The 15,328-nt window shown below is 25.1% G+C and overlaps 1 protein-coding gene across 1 annotated transcript; it reads right to left on the minus strand.

The window, feature by feature from the left end:
* Nucleotides 1-2,006: 2,006 nt before the first annotated feature.
* On the minus strand, nt 2,007-9,699 carry LOC145846266 (ATP synthase peripheral stalk subunit F6, mitochondrial-like). Its single transcript, XM_082953144.1, has 3 exons — nt 9,542-9,699; nt 4,232-4,345; nt 2,007-2,272 (listed from the first exon to the last, which is right to left on the minus strand). Exons 1-3 carry the CDS (start codon nt 9,674-9,676, stop codon nt 2,195-2,197), a joined length of 327 nt encoding a protein of 108 aa, XP_082809270.1. The 5' UTR covers nt 9,677-9,699; the 3' UTR covers nt 2,007-2,194.
* Between the last annotated feature and the right edge of the window lie 5,629 nt (nt 9,700-15,328).

The raw sequence follows: 15,328 nt of genomic DNA on the forward strand, positions 1-15,328 counted from the left end.
CTATAAAAAATTTACAGCTTCCAATGTTTTAAGATTTTATTTTCAAATCAATGTTTCACACAAAAAAGAAAGTTAATAATAAAATCTTACAAACTATGTTTGAATAAGATTTTATTATCACTGATGATCTCTCTTTATTTTAGTGAAATATTGATTTAAAAAACAAGTCTTTAAAACCTTAAAGATATATTATTCTTTTTAGCAATAGGTTGAGATCTTTAACTGTTGTATAAAAAAAAAGTTTTGTAATAAAAACTTACAACCATAGCTTGGATAAGTATGATAAAAAAAAAACTAACAAATAGAAAAAAAATATCTTAACTGATTTTTACATTAAAAACAGAGCAACGTAAATATTGTTACTTGTTTAGAAAAAAATTGCAAATTTGAGTTTAAACTACCATTTACAAATTTGTTAGTGATTTTAGTTGATAGTTAACAAATCATATTGTTTTTAAGTTGAATTAAACAGTCTTTGGAAAGTGTGATATGTGTATGTACTTAAACTTTAATGTTTGTAGTCTTAAAGGAGCTATTAAATTTATACGTTAAAGAGAAAAAACCACTAAGTTGTAGGTTAAAGTTTTATAGTAAAAGAGCAACCTTTGAAAGAAAACTTTAATTATCACTGTCCGTATTTTTTATCTTCCTAATGTTCTCTTTCAAGTAAAAATCTTCTATGCACAGCTAATACATAAAATCTCCTTTTTTAACACACAATAACATCTTCACAATTCAAGACTTCAATTAGAGAAAAAGAATATGGATTTAAGTAAAATTTTACATGTTTAAAAAATATGTTTAAGTTGTGTTTCGAAAATTTTTCCTGTCACAGCTTTTTTTTAAACTGAAGATGACATAAATACCGTATAATCTAGCTTGTATGATATAGGTTTTAATTAGAAAGCTGTGAAAACATTTTCTTTGATTATTCAAGTTTTTACTTCACATCCACGTTCAAAAGTTACCTTTTTTCAAATTTATTGAAAAATTCAAGTTATAAGTACCAGTGTAGTTACTTTTTAAAAATTACATTATTCTACAGAACTATGTATAATGAAACGTCTATATGCAATAACGACATTAAGATAGTTCTAAAATATCCATATGTAATTTTGTTTATTGTCTGTAGAGCAATCATTAAATTGGGTTTATCTTTCATGATATATTTACTTCAACCAATATACAAAATTTCTCTTTGGTTTTATAGATGGATTTTATAAAATTCTATTAGAAGACAGAAAGTCACTAAAAAAATTCTTATTAATAGTTGCAGGCTCACTGTACAATGACTGTATTATTAAACTTACAAAAAACTACTTCCAAAAAGGTGTGCAGAACTTATCAAAAATAATTCTATCGTACCACCATAAAACTTATCATCTGTTTAAAAAAAAAACTTAAATATTATTTTTTGCAGAAGCGTTTAAATATTAATTTGATAAAAAGTCTTTTAGAAGATAATCTATGTTTCACAAGTTTAAGAGAACGTTAGACTTTTTAAAGCTAAAGTTAATCTAAAATTAATTATGAGGATTTACTAAAATCAAGAAAACATCACTCTGTATCAAATAACGTCAGCTACATTAATTGTCAGGGTTGCCACTTTTTTTTGTTAATTTCTTCCATGCTTTAAAAAAGTTTTTTGGTCTACTTTAGTTTAAAGCTGTGTTAAGTAGTATAACAACATAAAAAAGCTAATGTAAAGCTACTTTATATGTGCTTTTTAATTAGAAAAAAAATAATGGTACAGTTTTTTTTTAATATCTCTAAAATATATATCTTCATTACACGTGAAAAATGTTAAAAATTCCAGGATTTTTAGTGACTTTTGTTTGAAATTCTCTCAAAATTTCTCATATTCCAGGCGTTTGGCCTAAATTGTCAAATTCTGGTAGTTTTGGCAGGTTATAGTTTGAAAATTATAGTTAAAATTATAATATCTACAAAATTCATTACCTCTTTTCTGTTAAATAATTGATTTAAAATAATTGAAACTCTGTAAATTAATTTTACTATACATTGTTTTTTTATTCATGAAACCAAAAAAGTTTGTTTTTATACAGCTTAAATATACATATTTTATAAAAAATCAAAAGAGGCTGACTCAGAAACCGATTGACTAAAAACCATTTATCAAGTAATCAATTGTAGAAAATATTTATTTACTAGAATAACATAATTAATTAAAAATTTAATTCATTGGGACATCGTCTTGGGTCAAATCTAGTTCTTCAAAAGTGAATGTTGGAAAAGCTTCTGGGTCTTTGACCTTAAAAATTAATATTAAATATAAACTTTTGATAAAATTAACAGGGAAATTTAAGCTAATGTGTTTAATGCATAATAATTTCAATCAAGTTTGTGAACATTTAAAATATTTATTTATTAAATTTTTGGAAAGATTCTGGGTCTTTGACCTGAATAATTAATATTAAATATAAAACAGAAAAATTTTAGCTAATGTGTTTAATGCATAATAAGTTTAGTTAAGTTTGTGAACATTTACAACACTTATTTATTAAATTTTGGGAAAGATCATGGGTCTTTGAGCCTAAACGAAATGAAACATTAAAAAATTCTGATGAAATTAACAGCAAAATTTATGTGTTTGATGCGTAATAAACTGATTCAAGTTTGTGTAATTTTGAATACAAGAATTATATAGAAACACTTTAATATGCAATTAATAAATTTGAGCTTTAATCATTTGTAGACTTGGCGTTGCAACACTTTACAATATTAGATATTTATACACTGTTTCTCGAAACTGAAATAAAAATAAGAAAATCGATAAAACTTTTAAAACCGTTTCTTAACAATTTTTTTTTTTGGTAATTAATAAAAAGTTGAAGAAAGTACAAACCTTAAGCTTCTAAAAGACAACAAGTTTCAATTAAGACATTTTTTTTAATTTAAAGACTAGAACAAGACAAAAAAAGGAAGTTAAATACTTCTTATATGACAAATAAAACAAAGCATCAGTTCTATAAAAGTTTTATAAATAAGATAGACCTAAAATTGATTATGTATAAATGGCTATATAAAATTTATATAAAAGGTTTATCATATTATAAGTTTTTAACTTCTAAAATAAATAGTACATTTACTTAAATTAAAAATAATTAGTATAGGTTCTATATTTATGATAATTTTTCAAAAAAATTAAGATTTTTTAAGAAAAATAGAAAATGAAATTGCTATTACTGTAGTAACTATACAGCAGAAATTTTAAACTAAGTTTGTATATCAAAATCAAAATAATAATATTAAACTTCAATTATGGAATAAACAAGTAAAAAGTCATAACAAAAGATCAAATACTAAAATTTCATAATAGTTGCAAAATAAATTTTTCAGAAAATAAAATTATAGTTTCTAAATAATACCGTTTGATAATTTAACAAGTATTAGACTGGACTGTAAGACTGCAGTTTAATTTTAAACATAAACGCCAGATAAAAAAAAACTTTAAAGTCAAAGCTAACACTACGAAAGCCTTAAAATTTGCTCTAAAAATTATTTTAATCATCTTCATATACATTTACAAGTTTTAAAGTAAACGAGAACCTGATGAATATTGGTAAGTATATTGAAAGTTAGACTTCATAAAAACGCAACTTTTACAATTTTGACATTATCATTTTTCATGAGTAAACAAAAATTTTCCCAAATATGAACTGCTTAGGCATAGGTCGGCAAACTGCGGCCCGCAGGCCACATTAAAATTTTTATTCAACTAGTTTAATATACTAGTACTCTCGAAAAATTAAAAATTAAATTTCAGTGTTATATTTAAAGGATAATCTATCGCCTAAATTTTTTTTTGTTCAAAAAACTGTCTTTAAATATATTTTTTAAAGCACATAAAAAAACGTTTCTTTTTGACCTGCCGACCCCTGTTCTAAAGTTTATTTATTAATATTTTTATTACTAAATTTTCTAAAAGTAAACAAAAATTTTCCCAAATATGAACTGCTTAGGCATAGGTCGGCAAACTGCGGCCCGCAGGCCACATTAAAATTTTTATTCAACTAGTTTAATATACTAATACTCTCGAAAAATTAAAAATTAAATTTCAGTGTTATATTTAAAGGATAATCTATCGCCTAAATTTTTTTTGTTCAAAAAAACTGTCTTTAAATATGTTTTTTAAAGCACATAAAAAAACGTTTCTTTTGACCTGCCGACCCCTGTTCTATGGTTTAATTATTAATATTTTTATTACAACCTGGTACACGTTGGCCAATCTCTGGATGGCCTCAGCTTTCTTCCTGTTGTACTCGTCGTCGATGTGGACCGGACCACCGCCGTTGGCCTCACTCAATTCCTTGTACTCCTGGACCTACAATGTATTATTTAATCACTTATTTTGCTGTAAAAAATTCATGTGTTAACATGCATAAAACCATGAGAATTTAAACTAAGTAAAGGATAACCTTTGAATATGTTTCCTAATTAAATGTTATAATCTAATAAGTTTTGCCAGTTTTCAGGGTTGCCACTCTTTGAGCCAAAAAATCTTCCCTGAGTGACCAAAAATTTCCCTGAGTAACCTTAAATTTCCCTGAGTATTTTTCAAAACTTAAAAAAAAATTTTCTCTTCTAACACAAATTATTAATACCTCATTGTCATTTTTCTTCTTTAATAATAAAAGGAAGGTTGTATGTGTATGCTTCTGCATTAAATTTATAAAAAAAACTGTTTTCAAAAACTCAATCTTTGTAAGTTTACTTTTTTGTTCTCCTAACTTGCTCAAAGTATCACCTTTATTTGGAACATTTTTAGCAAAGCGCTGTTGCTCAAGATATGCCAAATATTGGGCCCTAGAAGATTTTACAAATTTTAACAATTCAGAACTTAGTTCAACTGTGCTTGGTTCTAGACTGTTTGCATATAGATGATCTTTGATCATTCTTCGGGACCTTATTGTCATCTCTCCCATATTAGTTGATATTACTTCCTTATTTAAGCTAAAGCCCCGTTCAACACTTGCCTGGCTATTGTGAAGCACAAAAACAGCCTCAAGGACTCTTGTTAAATCTTTATACTTGCTTGGGATATCGAGTGTGTCAAAATAAAAGGTGTCTAAACTGTGACTTTTTTTAAAAAAATTTTCAAAAAGTATTTGAGTGTTAGAAGAACTTAACAAATCAATGTATTGATTAATGCTGTCATCACCCTCTTTTGCTTTTAGTATCTTCATGCTGACAAGTTGTTGGACCAACCTTGAAAAGTTTCTGACACAACGGTCTCTACCCATTCCAATTAGACATGCCGGATTTAAAACAGCAGCCCTTCTTAAAAAGTTCAAACCAACAGTCATTCTTGTTTTAATAATTATTATTATAGCAAATATAAAAAGTTTACATTCATTGTGAAATGACTTGAAAAAAATGTTAGAAACTTTACCTCGATTTAGCAAATCTTGAATTAAAGTAGAAGCAGCACATCCTAACTCTACATCTTTTTTGTGAAAACTTTTATCTTGAAAATGCTCATTATTTAGTTCAAGTAGCTTTTTTCCATTTGAATGGGCTTCCATGAAAGAAGTAGTAAAAACAATATTCATTAACTTGTATACTAACTTCTGTATATCATCATACATGAAAGGAATGCTTGGGCTGTTTTCCTGATAGCTTGTTAAATATGGAACCAAAATTGAGGCAACAAAGCTAAAAAAATTCAATTTCACAACATCATCCTTTATAGCATTGCTTATAGTTATAAAATCTTGACCTAATGGATGTTTGTAACCAGGCAGTTTTTTCCAGTACTGTACCATTTTAACAACATTAGGCCAAATTAAAATGGCTCTGTCAGCTACCTGCTTTGACTCTAACCATCTTGTGGTCTAAATAACCACTTAAATAATAAAAATTACTACTTTTGAACAAAATATTGAAACTGGATTAACTAAACCTCATTCTAGATCTAGAAAAAAATTTCCCTGAGATTTTCAAAAACTTCCCTGAAATTTAGAGAAAAAATCAAAACTTCCCTGAGTTTCCCTGAGTTAAAAGAAAAATGCCAAAATTCCCTGAGTTTCCCTGAGATTTTCTACAGTTTGAAAATTCCCTGAGTTCCCTGAGTGTGTGGCAACCCTGTAAAATAATAAAAGTCATTAATAAAATTAATATTAATAAAAGGGGTAGGTGTCAAATTTGCACGAGCATACAAAATTGCACGGGTTTAAACTTTCTATTTTTTTTATTAATAATTTTTACTATCAATGTTACCCCTAACCCTTGACCCCGGTAGCTTTTTTATTAATTTATTTTTTTAATAGTAATTTTTAGTTTTATTTTAATTTTAAATTTTTCTTTTACTGTTACCCCTAACCCTCGGTCAGTAACTTTTTTTCTCTTTTTTTTCATGTTTTGTTTTACTCTTGTGCAAAAATGACCCTTCTTGCAACTTCGAACCGTTCTCTAACAATAAAGTGCACAAACACAAACGTGACTGACAATAATAAGACATTCAGATACATAACGTTTATTTGGTACTACCACAGTTTCACAGCTTTATAGCAGATCTTCAGGTACAATATATTATCTAATAAGTTAACATGTTTTATTCTTTTTATAATAAGGAAAAAAAGAAATTCGACTGATAGTTTTGAAAGTAATAGGCTTTTAGTAACACATTTGTTGAATAAAAAAAAAATATATTAACACATCAGTTATTATTTTGAAAGCCAGCACAATAAAATATGTAATAAACAAAGTATACTGCTATCAAGTAAGTATTTTAAAAAAATTCAAGAAAACCATACAGTAATTTACTTGAAACTAAATTAAAGTTGATACAAATTAAATACAACTGTATTAATGTTTTCTAAGCATTTTGATAAACCTGAAGGAAAAAGAACAATACGTTCTCAAAAATACCACTCAAAACATTAGACTTTTCTAATAAAAAAAACACTTTATTTTAAGCTTAGAATATAAAAAAGTGGTATACTGACAATTCCCACCCGCGGTCATTTCCCACCCATTTTTTCGTTTATTTACTCCTTCATTTTTGAATATTTTGTTTTAATTTTAATTATTTTTTACTATCACCGTTACCCTAACCCTTGGTCAGTAGACGATTCTCCTATTTGACCGGGTGGGATTTGATCGCGGGTTCGCAAAAAAGTAGATGCCATCAAAACTGAAGCAGCTTTATATGTAATTTAAGAAACAACTTTCCTATGTATGTTTATAATTATTGACATTTATCTATATTTTAACTTTTTTAAATTACATTACTAAATTTTCATGAAGATATAAATTGATCTCTATCAACAATTTTTTTTATTTAGTTTTGTTTTAATTATATTCAAAACTTTTATACTAGGTAATATTTTTCAAAAAAGATAATTTTAACAGATCAAACAACTGTCTTGGCCAAACATATCTGTATTTAGATAACTATTCTATACGAATGAAAAAAATCAAATAATTGTTGGAAATGTTATAAAAAAGCTAGTTAAAATAATATACAACATTTTGCAAGTATAGTTTTATAAATTTTAGAATAACTCAAACTTGAGGACAAATACTATTATAAAGCTGGATAAAGTTAAAATATAAAACTTTGGTTATCATAATTTAAGTAATTAATAATTATTATAAGTAAAAAATAAACTAAATATACCTTTTTAAAACTAAAGCAATTAAATTAACTATTTATTAAAATGAATAAGCTTAGATGTTTTCAAAACTATGTCAAGGGAACTAATGATATCTTTATATAGAAACATATAAATAAAAGTTGTAAGCTTAATATTAAATCTTGATGTACATGACCCTTAAAAAACGAAATTACTTTAAATACTAAATAAATAATGCTTAATTTAAAATCATTTATATTCAGAAACAGTCAAATTTTAAGTTTCAGAGGTTACTTATGGAAGAAGCAAATAAGAAGGGAAAAATAAATTACTCACAATCCATTATCTATAAAAATTTCATAAAAATGTTTACAAATTTTCTCAGTTAAGATAAAAAATGTATCTATATTAAAATGACAAATGTTTTTAATCAAAATAATTTAAAATTTACAGTTTTTGTCTGTTAGAAACATTTCCTGTATATTTGAGGTTTTGAGAGCAAAAAATAAAAATACAGATAGACTTTTAGTGTAATTTAAAACTAATGAGAAAATAAATCATTAAAATATTGAAACTTTGCATTTTAAACTTTTTACAAAAACGAATAATTGAAACTTTGCATTTAAAATTTTTTACAAAAACGAATAGTTGAAACTTATTGAAAATTTTACATTATACCAAAACTAAACTAAAGCTAATCATACTTCAAGTTTTTATTTAGGAGCAACTTTAATTTTTATTTTATAATGTTTAATACATATGGTTTTAAATAAACCATAACAACAACATAATAACTTTAATTCTATAAAAAAAAATAGTATGAGGAAAAATACACTAAGTTTTTAAAAAAATCTGAAACAAAATAAATTAATCTGGTATAATATAATAAAAACTTTTAGTTTGTATGTGGTAACCCTAATAATGAATACAAAACATTTCGAAGGTGTCATACAAGATATTTGAATAATTTCAGTTTGTTAAACTATTTATAAACACTTTTCAATAAGTTTTAATAAATTTTTAAAATTAACTTGCGCTAAAAATTTAAACAAATCAGATAAGTAATAAATATAGTATTTTTGGGTAAACATTAAATGAACTGTTGTCTATTTAAGTTTATTTTGACAAACCTTGGACGATAAGAAGTTATTTCATATTACTAAAATTTAAAACTGCCAGAAAAACCAAAATTTAACCTACTTAAAAATAAAAATATTAGAAAAATGTTAAAGCTTTAAATTTAGTTAAATTTTTATTTAGATAAAAATTTTAGTTTAGCTTTAAAAGAAACTTTATACAAGAGAAACTAGTAGCAACTGTGAATTGCACATAAATATGTATTTCAAAATAACATTACAAAACAAAAACTAAACCGATTAGGAAAAAAATAAAAGTAAACTACATTTAGTTTAAAAAGCAAAATATTTTTATTTTTCAATAACCTATGATGTTTATCTAAAAATATTTTTTTCATGATTGAATAATTAAAAGTAAAGTTATTTTTCAAGACTACCAATTTAACTAACTGTTATAAACAAGCATTGAACTACTTTTGATAAAATAAATTATAAGAATAACAAACTTAAACTAATTAAATTTCTTTTAAATACTTATATTAATCAATATCAAATGCTCAAGAATATAATTATACTTTTCTACAACATTTTCATAACTTACTTTACCACAAAATTAATACTGATATCTAATGCAAGCATGATGCTAAGATGAGCTAGAGGAGTTCAAAAACAGTTTGGTGTTGATATACATAAACTGAATGTGTAAGTATCAACTTCAAACTGCCTTGCAAAAACATTTGCAGAGCTTGAATTAAAGAATAAAACTAAATATAAGTTATAAGTATTTATATATAGAACAATTATATTAATTGAAGTACTCTAAAATAGCAAAATGATTCTTAATAATACTAAAAGTCCATCACCAACCTTTTCAAGGAAGATCCTTTGAATGGGGTCGACTTTGTTGTAAGCGACGGCAGTCAAACCCATGTTTCTTCTCGCAAGTTGCTGGGCTGCGTTTGCAGATTTGAGGAAAGTCCTGAGTGCTTGGTTGAACAGCATTTTGATTTTATTTGTCTAAAATTACTGCTATAAATATTATGACTTGTCATGTTAAATAAAAATTGAAACTTGGTATCAGCAAAAACATTTTCATTTAAAATTTGTATTTAGCCAAGTAATGCTGTTTAATTTTTAACAGTTCTTATTAATAACACAAATTAATTAAAATGAACACCCAAGGGGGTCATTACAGAAATTTAGTAAGCATGAGCAGTAAAGGGGGGGAAGGCATGAGCAGTAAAAAGGCCACGAGGTCATAATTTGGAAAGAGAAAAAGTAAGTATAAATAAAAACATAAGTTAAAGTATGTATTGGATAAAAAGTAATGTCTAATTTAAAACATATAATTAGTTCACCAATTTATTAAATAATTAGTTTTAGTATTTTAAAATTTTTGCAAAATTGTAAACTTAAATAGTTTTTTATTTTTAGCAAATTTCATAAAATCACACTGAGGCAGGGTAACCCAAAGTGGGCCATATGCTAAAAAAGGGGACTGTGAGTAGTTGGGGGCCATCATGCCATAATTTGTAACATTAGATATTCTTGAGTTGACAGTGCAAAAAAAGTCTTAGAGAGCCTTTAAAATTAACATTTTGAGAAGTTTTGTTGAAAGGGGCCTTAGGTTTTTTTTAATTTCTTCAATGGGGGCTTTATGATAAAAGCTAGGAATTTTACATTAAACACTCATTTTTAAGCTTAAAAACTAATATTTTACATATTATTATCTTATTCCATATTATAACTTTAGCTTAGAAAAACAATAAAAAAGATTATAAGGGAAATCATCAGATTCAAAGCCTGGAATTTTGTAATTACTTTTCTTAGTAAATAAAAAAGCCAATCTGAGTTACAAAGAAATAGTTAAAAGTTTTTTGAATTTTTTTCCAGGTTTTGGAAAGTACAAGCTTTTAGTCTAGTTTTAGTATGAAAATTAAATTAAAAGTCTTAAATGGTATAAGTATTGAAAATATACTGGTATGTTACTATAACTGTGTTTTATAACAAATAAAACTTATATAATACAAACAATTTTTATTCAGGAAGCCCTAAAGTTTTTTGAAAATTGCTTTATGGTTTTCTGAATTCCTTTTAGGTTTTTCAAAAACAAGTTATTTAGTTCATTTTTAGTAAAAAATTGTCTTAAATGAGCAACAGTGGTAAAAGCTAGAATGCTTTTTTTTGTGTTGCTTATTTATGTAACTTGCCACACACAAAAAGCTAAACTAACAAGATTGCCACTGGTTTCTGAAAAATTTCTTCCAAGATTCTGATTTCTTTTCAGGTTTTTAAAAGTACACGCTTTTAGGTTTATTTTAGTTTAAAGTTAAGTTTAAGGGCATAGGGTGGTTAAACCCTTTTTTCACAATTTGATCTTATTTTATATAATTTTTATCAAGCTACACGACACTTTTCACAGATTTTAAAAATTCAAAATAATTTATAAGATATATTGGTCAAAACTGGAGGCAACAAGAGACGCAAACTAAAACAGCCAATAACTAGAAATCACTAAAAATCTATCTCCTCCTACATTTTGAGATAACTACATCAAATTTTCAGGAAAAATTTCTTGCAATGTTTAGAAAACTCTGTCAGTGCAAAAATTAAAAAAACTACTAATATTTAACAAAAAAAAAATTATAACAACAAAACAAAAAAAAACTGTTTTTTTGTTTAATTTTTCAAACAAAATTTCAATTTATCAATTATAATTGATTGATTTTTCATAGCTAGTTAAAATTTCATCATTTTACATGAAAAATTGTTTAAAATTTCAGGTTAATTATTGTTTTTGTTTGTAATTCCAGTTTTTTTTTGCCTAAATCGTAAAATTCAATGATTTTCCAGGATTTCAGGTAATTGGCAACCCTGCTGCATTTATAAGAAAACTGAAATAAAAAGTAGTGAGAGCCAAAAACCTAATAATAAAATTGAGAACTTGAAGTTGTTTAAAACTAGCTTGAGTTTATAAAAACTTTAAAACTAGCCTGAGATTAACATTATTATTATATTGTTTATTGTGCAATGTTGGACTCAGGCATCAAAACCTTAGCCACCTATACAGTACACACAAGAAAATAAAAACTCACCATTTTAAGATAACAAAAAGAAATATAACTAATAAAATTAAACAAAATAAATTTATAAAGAACTAATTAATAAGTTTAAACTTATTTGTTTAAAATAAAAGGCTATAACTTGGTATATACAAAATATAAATCGTAAATGCACTTTTATATGAAAATACAACTAAACAGGTCATTTTTTGAAGATATATCACATTTTTACAAAATTACTAAAAGTAAATTTATAGTCTGTTGGCTAAAGGCATAGGGAAATAAAATAATTAATCATATAAATAAAATAATCAGTAGTTTACTTAGATGATATTAAGTATCATAATTTTTTTCTTTTGTTTTTAATCAAAAGTTATTGAATTTTACTGATATTTTTAGTATTTCAATTTAATCTTTATAGTTTTAAGGAAAAATGTTCCACCTTTCCACAGTTAAAAAATTAAACTTGGCACTGACTGTTGTCAGAATAATGTATACATTTTCTTTTTCTTTTATTTCTTCTTAACTGATATTTACTAAGGAAAAAACTGAAAAATTTATAGAATCAAAAACTTTATATTTGCTAACAATATTCCTATAAAGAAACAATAAATCAAATTTCCATCTTCTATATTATAGAAATTTTAATCCAAGTTTAAATCATTATACAATGTAGTGGATATGTTTCAACGATTACATATAGTACAGGTGAAATTTCTTTACACATTCAATTTAGTAGTTTTTTCAAATATGGCAACCAAATTTGGGTACTATACTCAAGCTTAGGACAAATGTAAATTTTAAACAGTTTTCTCAGAATACTAGCTGAATTAGTTTAAAAACCTTCTAATATTTGTGCAACTTCATATAAATAACTAATGTGTTCATTCTATTCAAATTTTCAGAGTACAGTAACCTTTTGCTTATTTACGCACATCGTGTCCACAGAAAAAGTGCGTAAAGATATGAGAGATCGTAAAAATACAAGAGGTATCAAATACACTTACTATAATAGCTGTTTTTTTGATATTGCTTCTAGTTATAAATAGACTGGAGACTTTCCACTTTTAAAAATTTGCTTACTTTATTTATAAATATGAAAATAAAAGATAAATCTATACATATACAAAAAAAAAGGATTTAAATTTATATAAAATAATAATACTTGTAGAAGAATTTTACTAATTTTAATAATAATAATAAACAACTGAGATTTGTGTTAATTGTAAGCTCTATATTCATAATTATCACTGCTACCTTTTGCTAAGAAGTTTTATTAGATTTTTTTTAGGCATTTATTCATATTTAGGGCAAAAGTGCTGTATTATTTTTTTGTTTTTTTAAACTCTAATTATTTTATTATACTTTCATTATTTAACAAAGTCATATTTTTTTAAGAATTTTAATTTAATCTCTTGTTGATAACAAAATTTCTAATATACTGATGCATTATAAATGTTTATTAGTTAGTCAAGGAACATAATTTTACAAAGTCTAAAGATATAGAGAGGTAAGTTAGCATTTAAAAACATATCTTAAGTTAAAAATATACAACAAACCAAATTTTTGAATTATTAAAGCAAATTAAATTTTATTTCTAGATTTTTTTTAGAATTCTAAAATGCGTACTAAACAAGAGTGCGTGAAGATGTGAGAGGTTACTGTATATACTATTTTAAAACTTTAAAAACTTTAACTGTTGTTATTTTAGTGTTATTGATTAATAGGTCAATCGGACAAGGTTTGTTTTTCTAATTGTTAGGATTTTAAAATGTAGGATTTAAAAAAAAAATAAAAGTTAAAAAGCAATCCCATGTCACCTAGAGTCTTTCAAAAAAAAAATTATGGCTTAAGTTTTACGTAAGCCAAGTTATCCTGAATGTTTTGCAACCCTGATTAACGATTACTCAAACAATTTTCATAGAATAATTATAAGTTCTATAATTAGTTAATACTTTTAAGTTATTCTATGGTTTTAAAAAGGTTCATGAAGTTCAAAGATTGTTTAAATTTTAAATTAAACTTCCACGTTTTTAACCACCCTAAAAATTATAAAATTCTAAGGAGAAACTGAGCAATATTGGGATTGTACAGTTAACTTAAATGAGTTCTGAATTAAAAATCACATCGAAAAATTAAAAAAAACATTATTTTTAGTTGACAATGGTACTGTTTATGCTGACTATCAAAATAATCAAAAACAAGTATTTGCAAAAAAAATTACTTTTATTGTACATGTGTACTAGGGCAACCTTTGAATTTTTAGCTGATTTTTTTACATGTGGCCAATTATGACATAAACACATTGTGCATAAATGAAAACTACTTGGAGAAAGTTTTATGGAGGCACTTCTTGATAAGTTGCAACAAATAACAATCTTCTATCCACAAGAATGAAAAAAATATAAAAACAACACTTAAGAATTCACAGCAGACAAAACAGGAGAATCAGTATTTTTTTTTTAAATTATTTATTACTTATTAATACTTTTTCAATTTCTGTGTTCAATTGAAATTAAATAATTAATTTAATTTCAATTTTAGTGCTGTATACTTTGTACATGTTTATTTTTTTGAGCTTGACACGCTAATTTTGGTTGAAAGTGAGGCTATTATTGTCAATACTATTGCCTGCTAAAAACTTATTTTAACTTATGCAAGATAAACTCCTAGGAAATATTGAATACTTTAGCCTAAAAAACCAATAAAATGAGATGTAATTTTTATAAAAGAGTAAAATGTAAATTTTTTCTACAAATTTATAAAAACAAATTTTATTTTTATTCATTTTTTTTATAGATACTCTTATCTCTTACTAACGCTACCTAAATGTAAAAAATGTTGATCCAATTATTATTAACTATTAAAAAGCTGATTTAAAACTGATTAACTTTACTCATATACAGTAAAAAGAATTTATTACAGTTGAAGGTTTAGCATAAAAAGTTGATTAATTACATAACAATGTTTATTCAAATAGAACAACATAATTACACAAAAATAAAAACAATATATCAAACTAGTCTTAAAATACATCAATGTGACTGATATAAAGTTATTGAAACCAAATTGTCTAAATTTTAAATACTACTGTAGAAGTTTCAGTGTATAGTAAAATACACCACGGTTTCCAAATGTTTTTCAAAAATATTTCAGGTTATGAAAGTACAAATTTTTTGTCTATTTTTAGTATAAAAGTAAACTTGAGGTAAAAACTGCTACAAAAAGTATAAATGCTGCAATAAACACTGTTTTATTAAACAAAATTCTAGTTGAAAAAAAATGCATATGATAGGATTTTTGTATCAAATCTAGATCTCATTATTTAACATGAAAATATTGTTTAAAACTCCATATTATTTTTTGTCAAATTAAACTAAGTTGTCAATTTACAAGGATTTAAGGTTTTTGTCAATTGTGATTGTTTTAAATTTAAGGTTTCAATATTAACTTGTCAATTCCTGAGAAATAAGGCAAACCTAAGAAATAGATAAACTTATCTATGGGGGACAGTTAGATTGCGGTTTGCAAATGAATCTTATTATTGGTAAAGTTACTGTTTACATAGTTTTTATAAATATTTGCAAAAGGA

Source organism: Thalia democratica, unplaced genomic scaffold, assembly GCF_965202585.1.
Source record: "Thalia democratica unplaced genomic scaffold, ktThaDemo2.hap1.1 HAP1_SCAFFOLD_374, whole genome shotgun sequence".
NCBI classification, from domain to species: Eukaryota; Metazoa; Chordata; class Thaliacea; order Salpida; family Salpidae; genus Thalia; species Thalia democratica.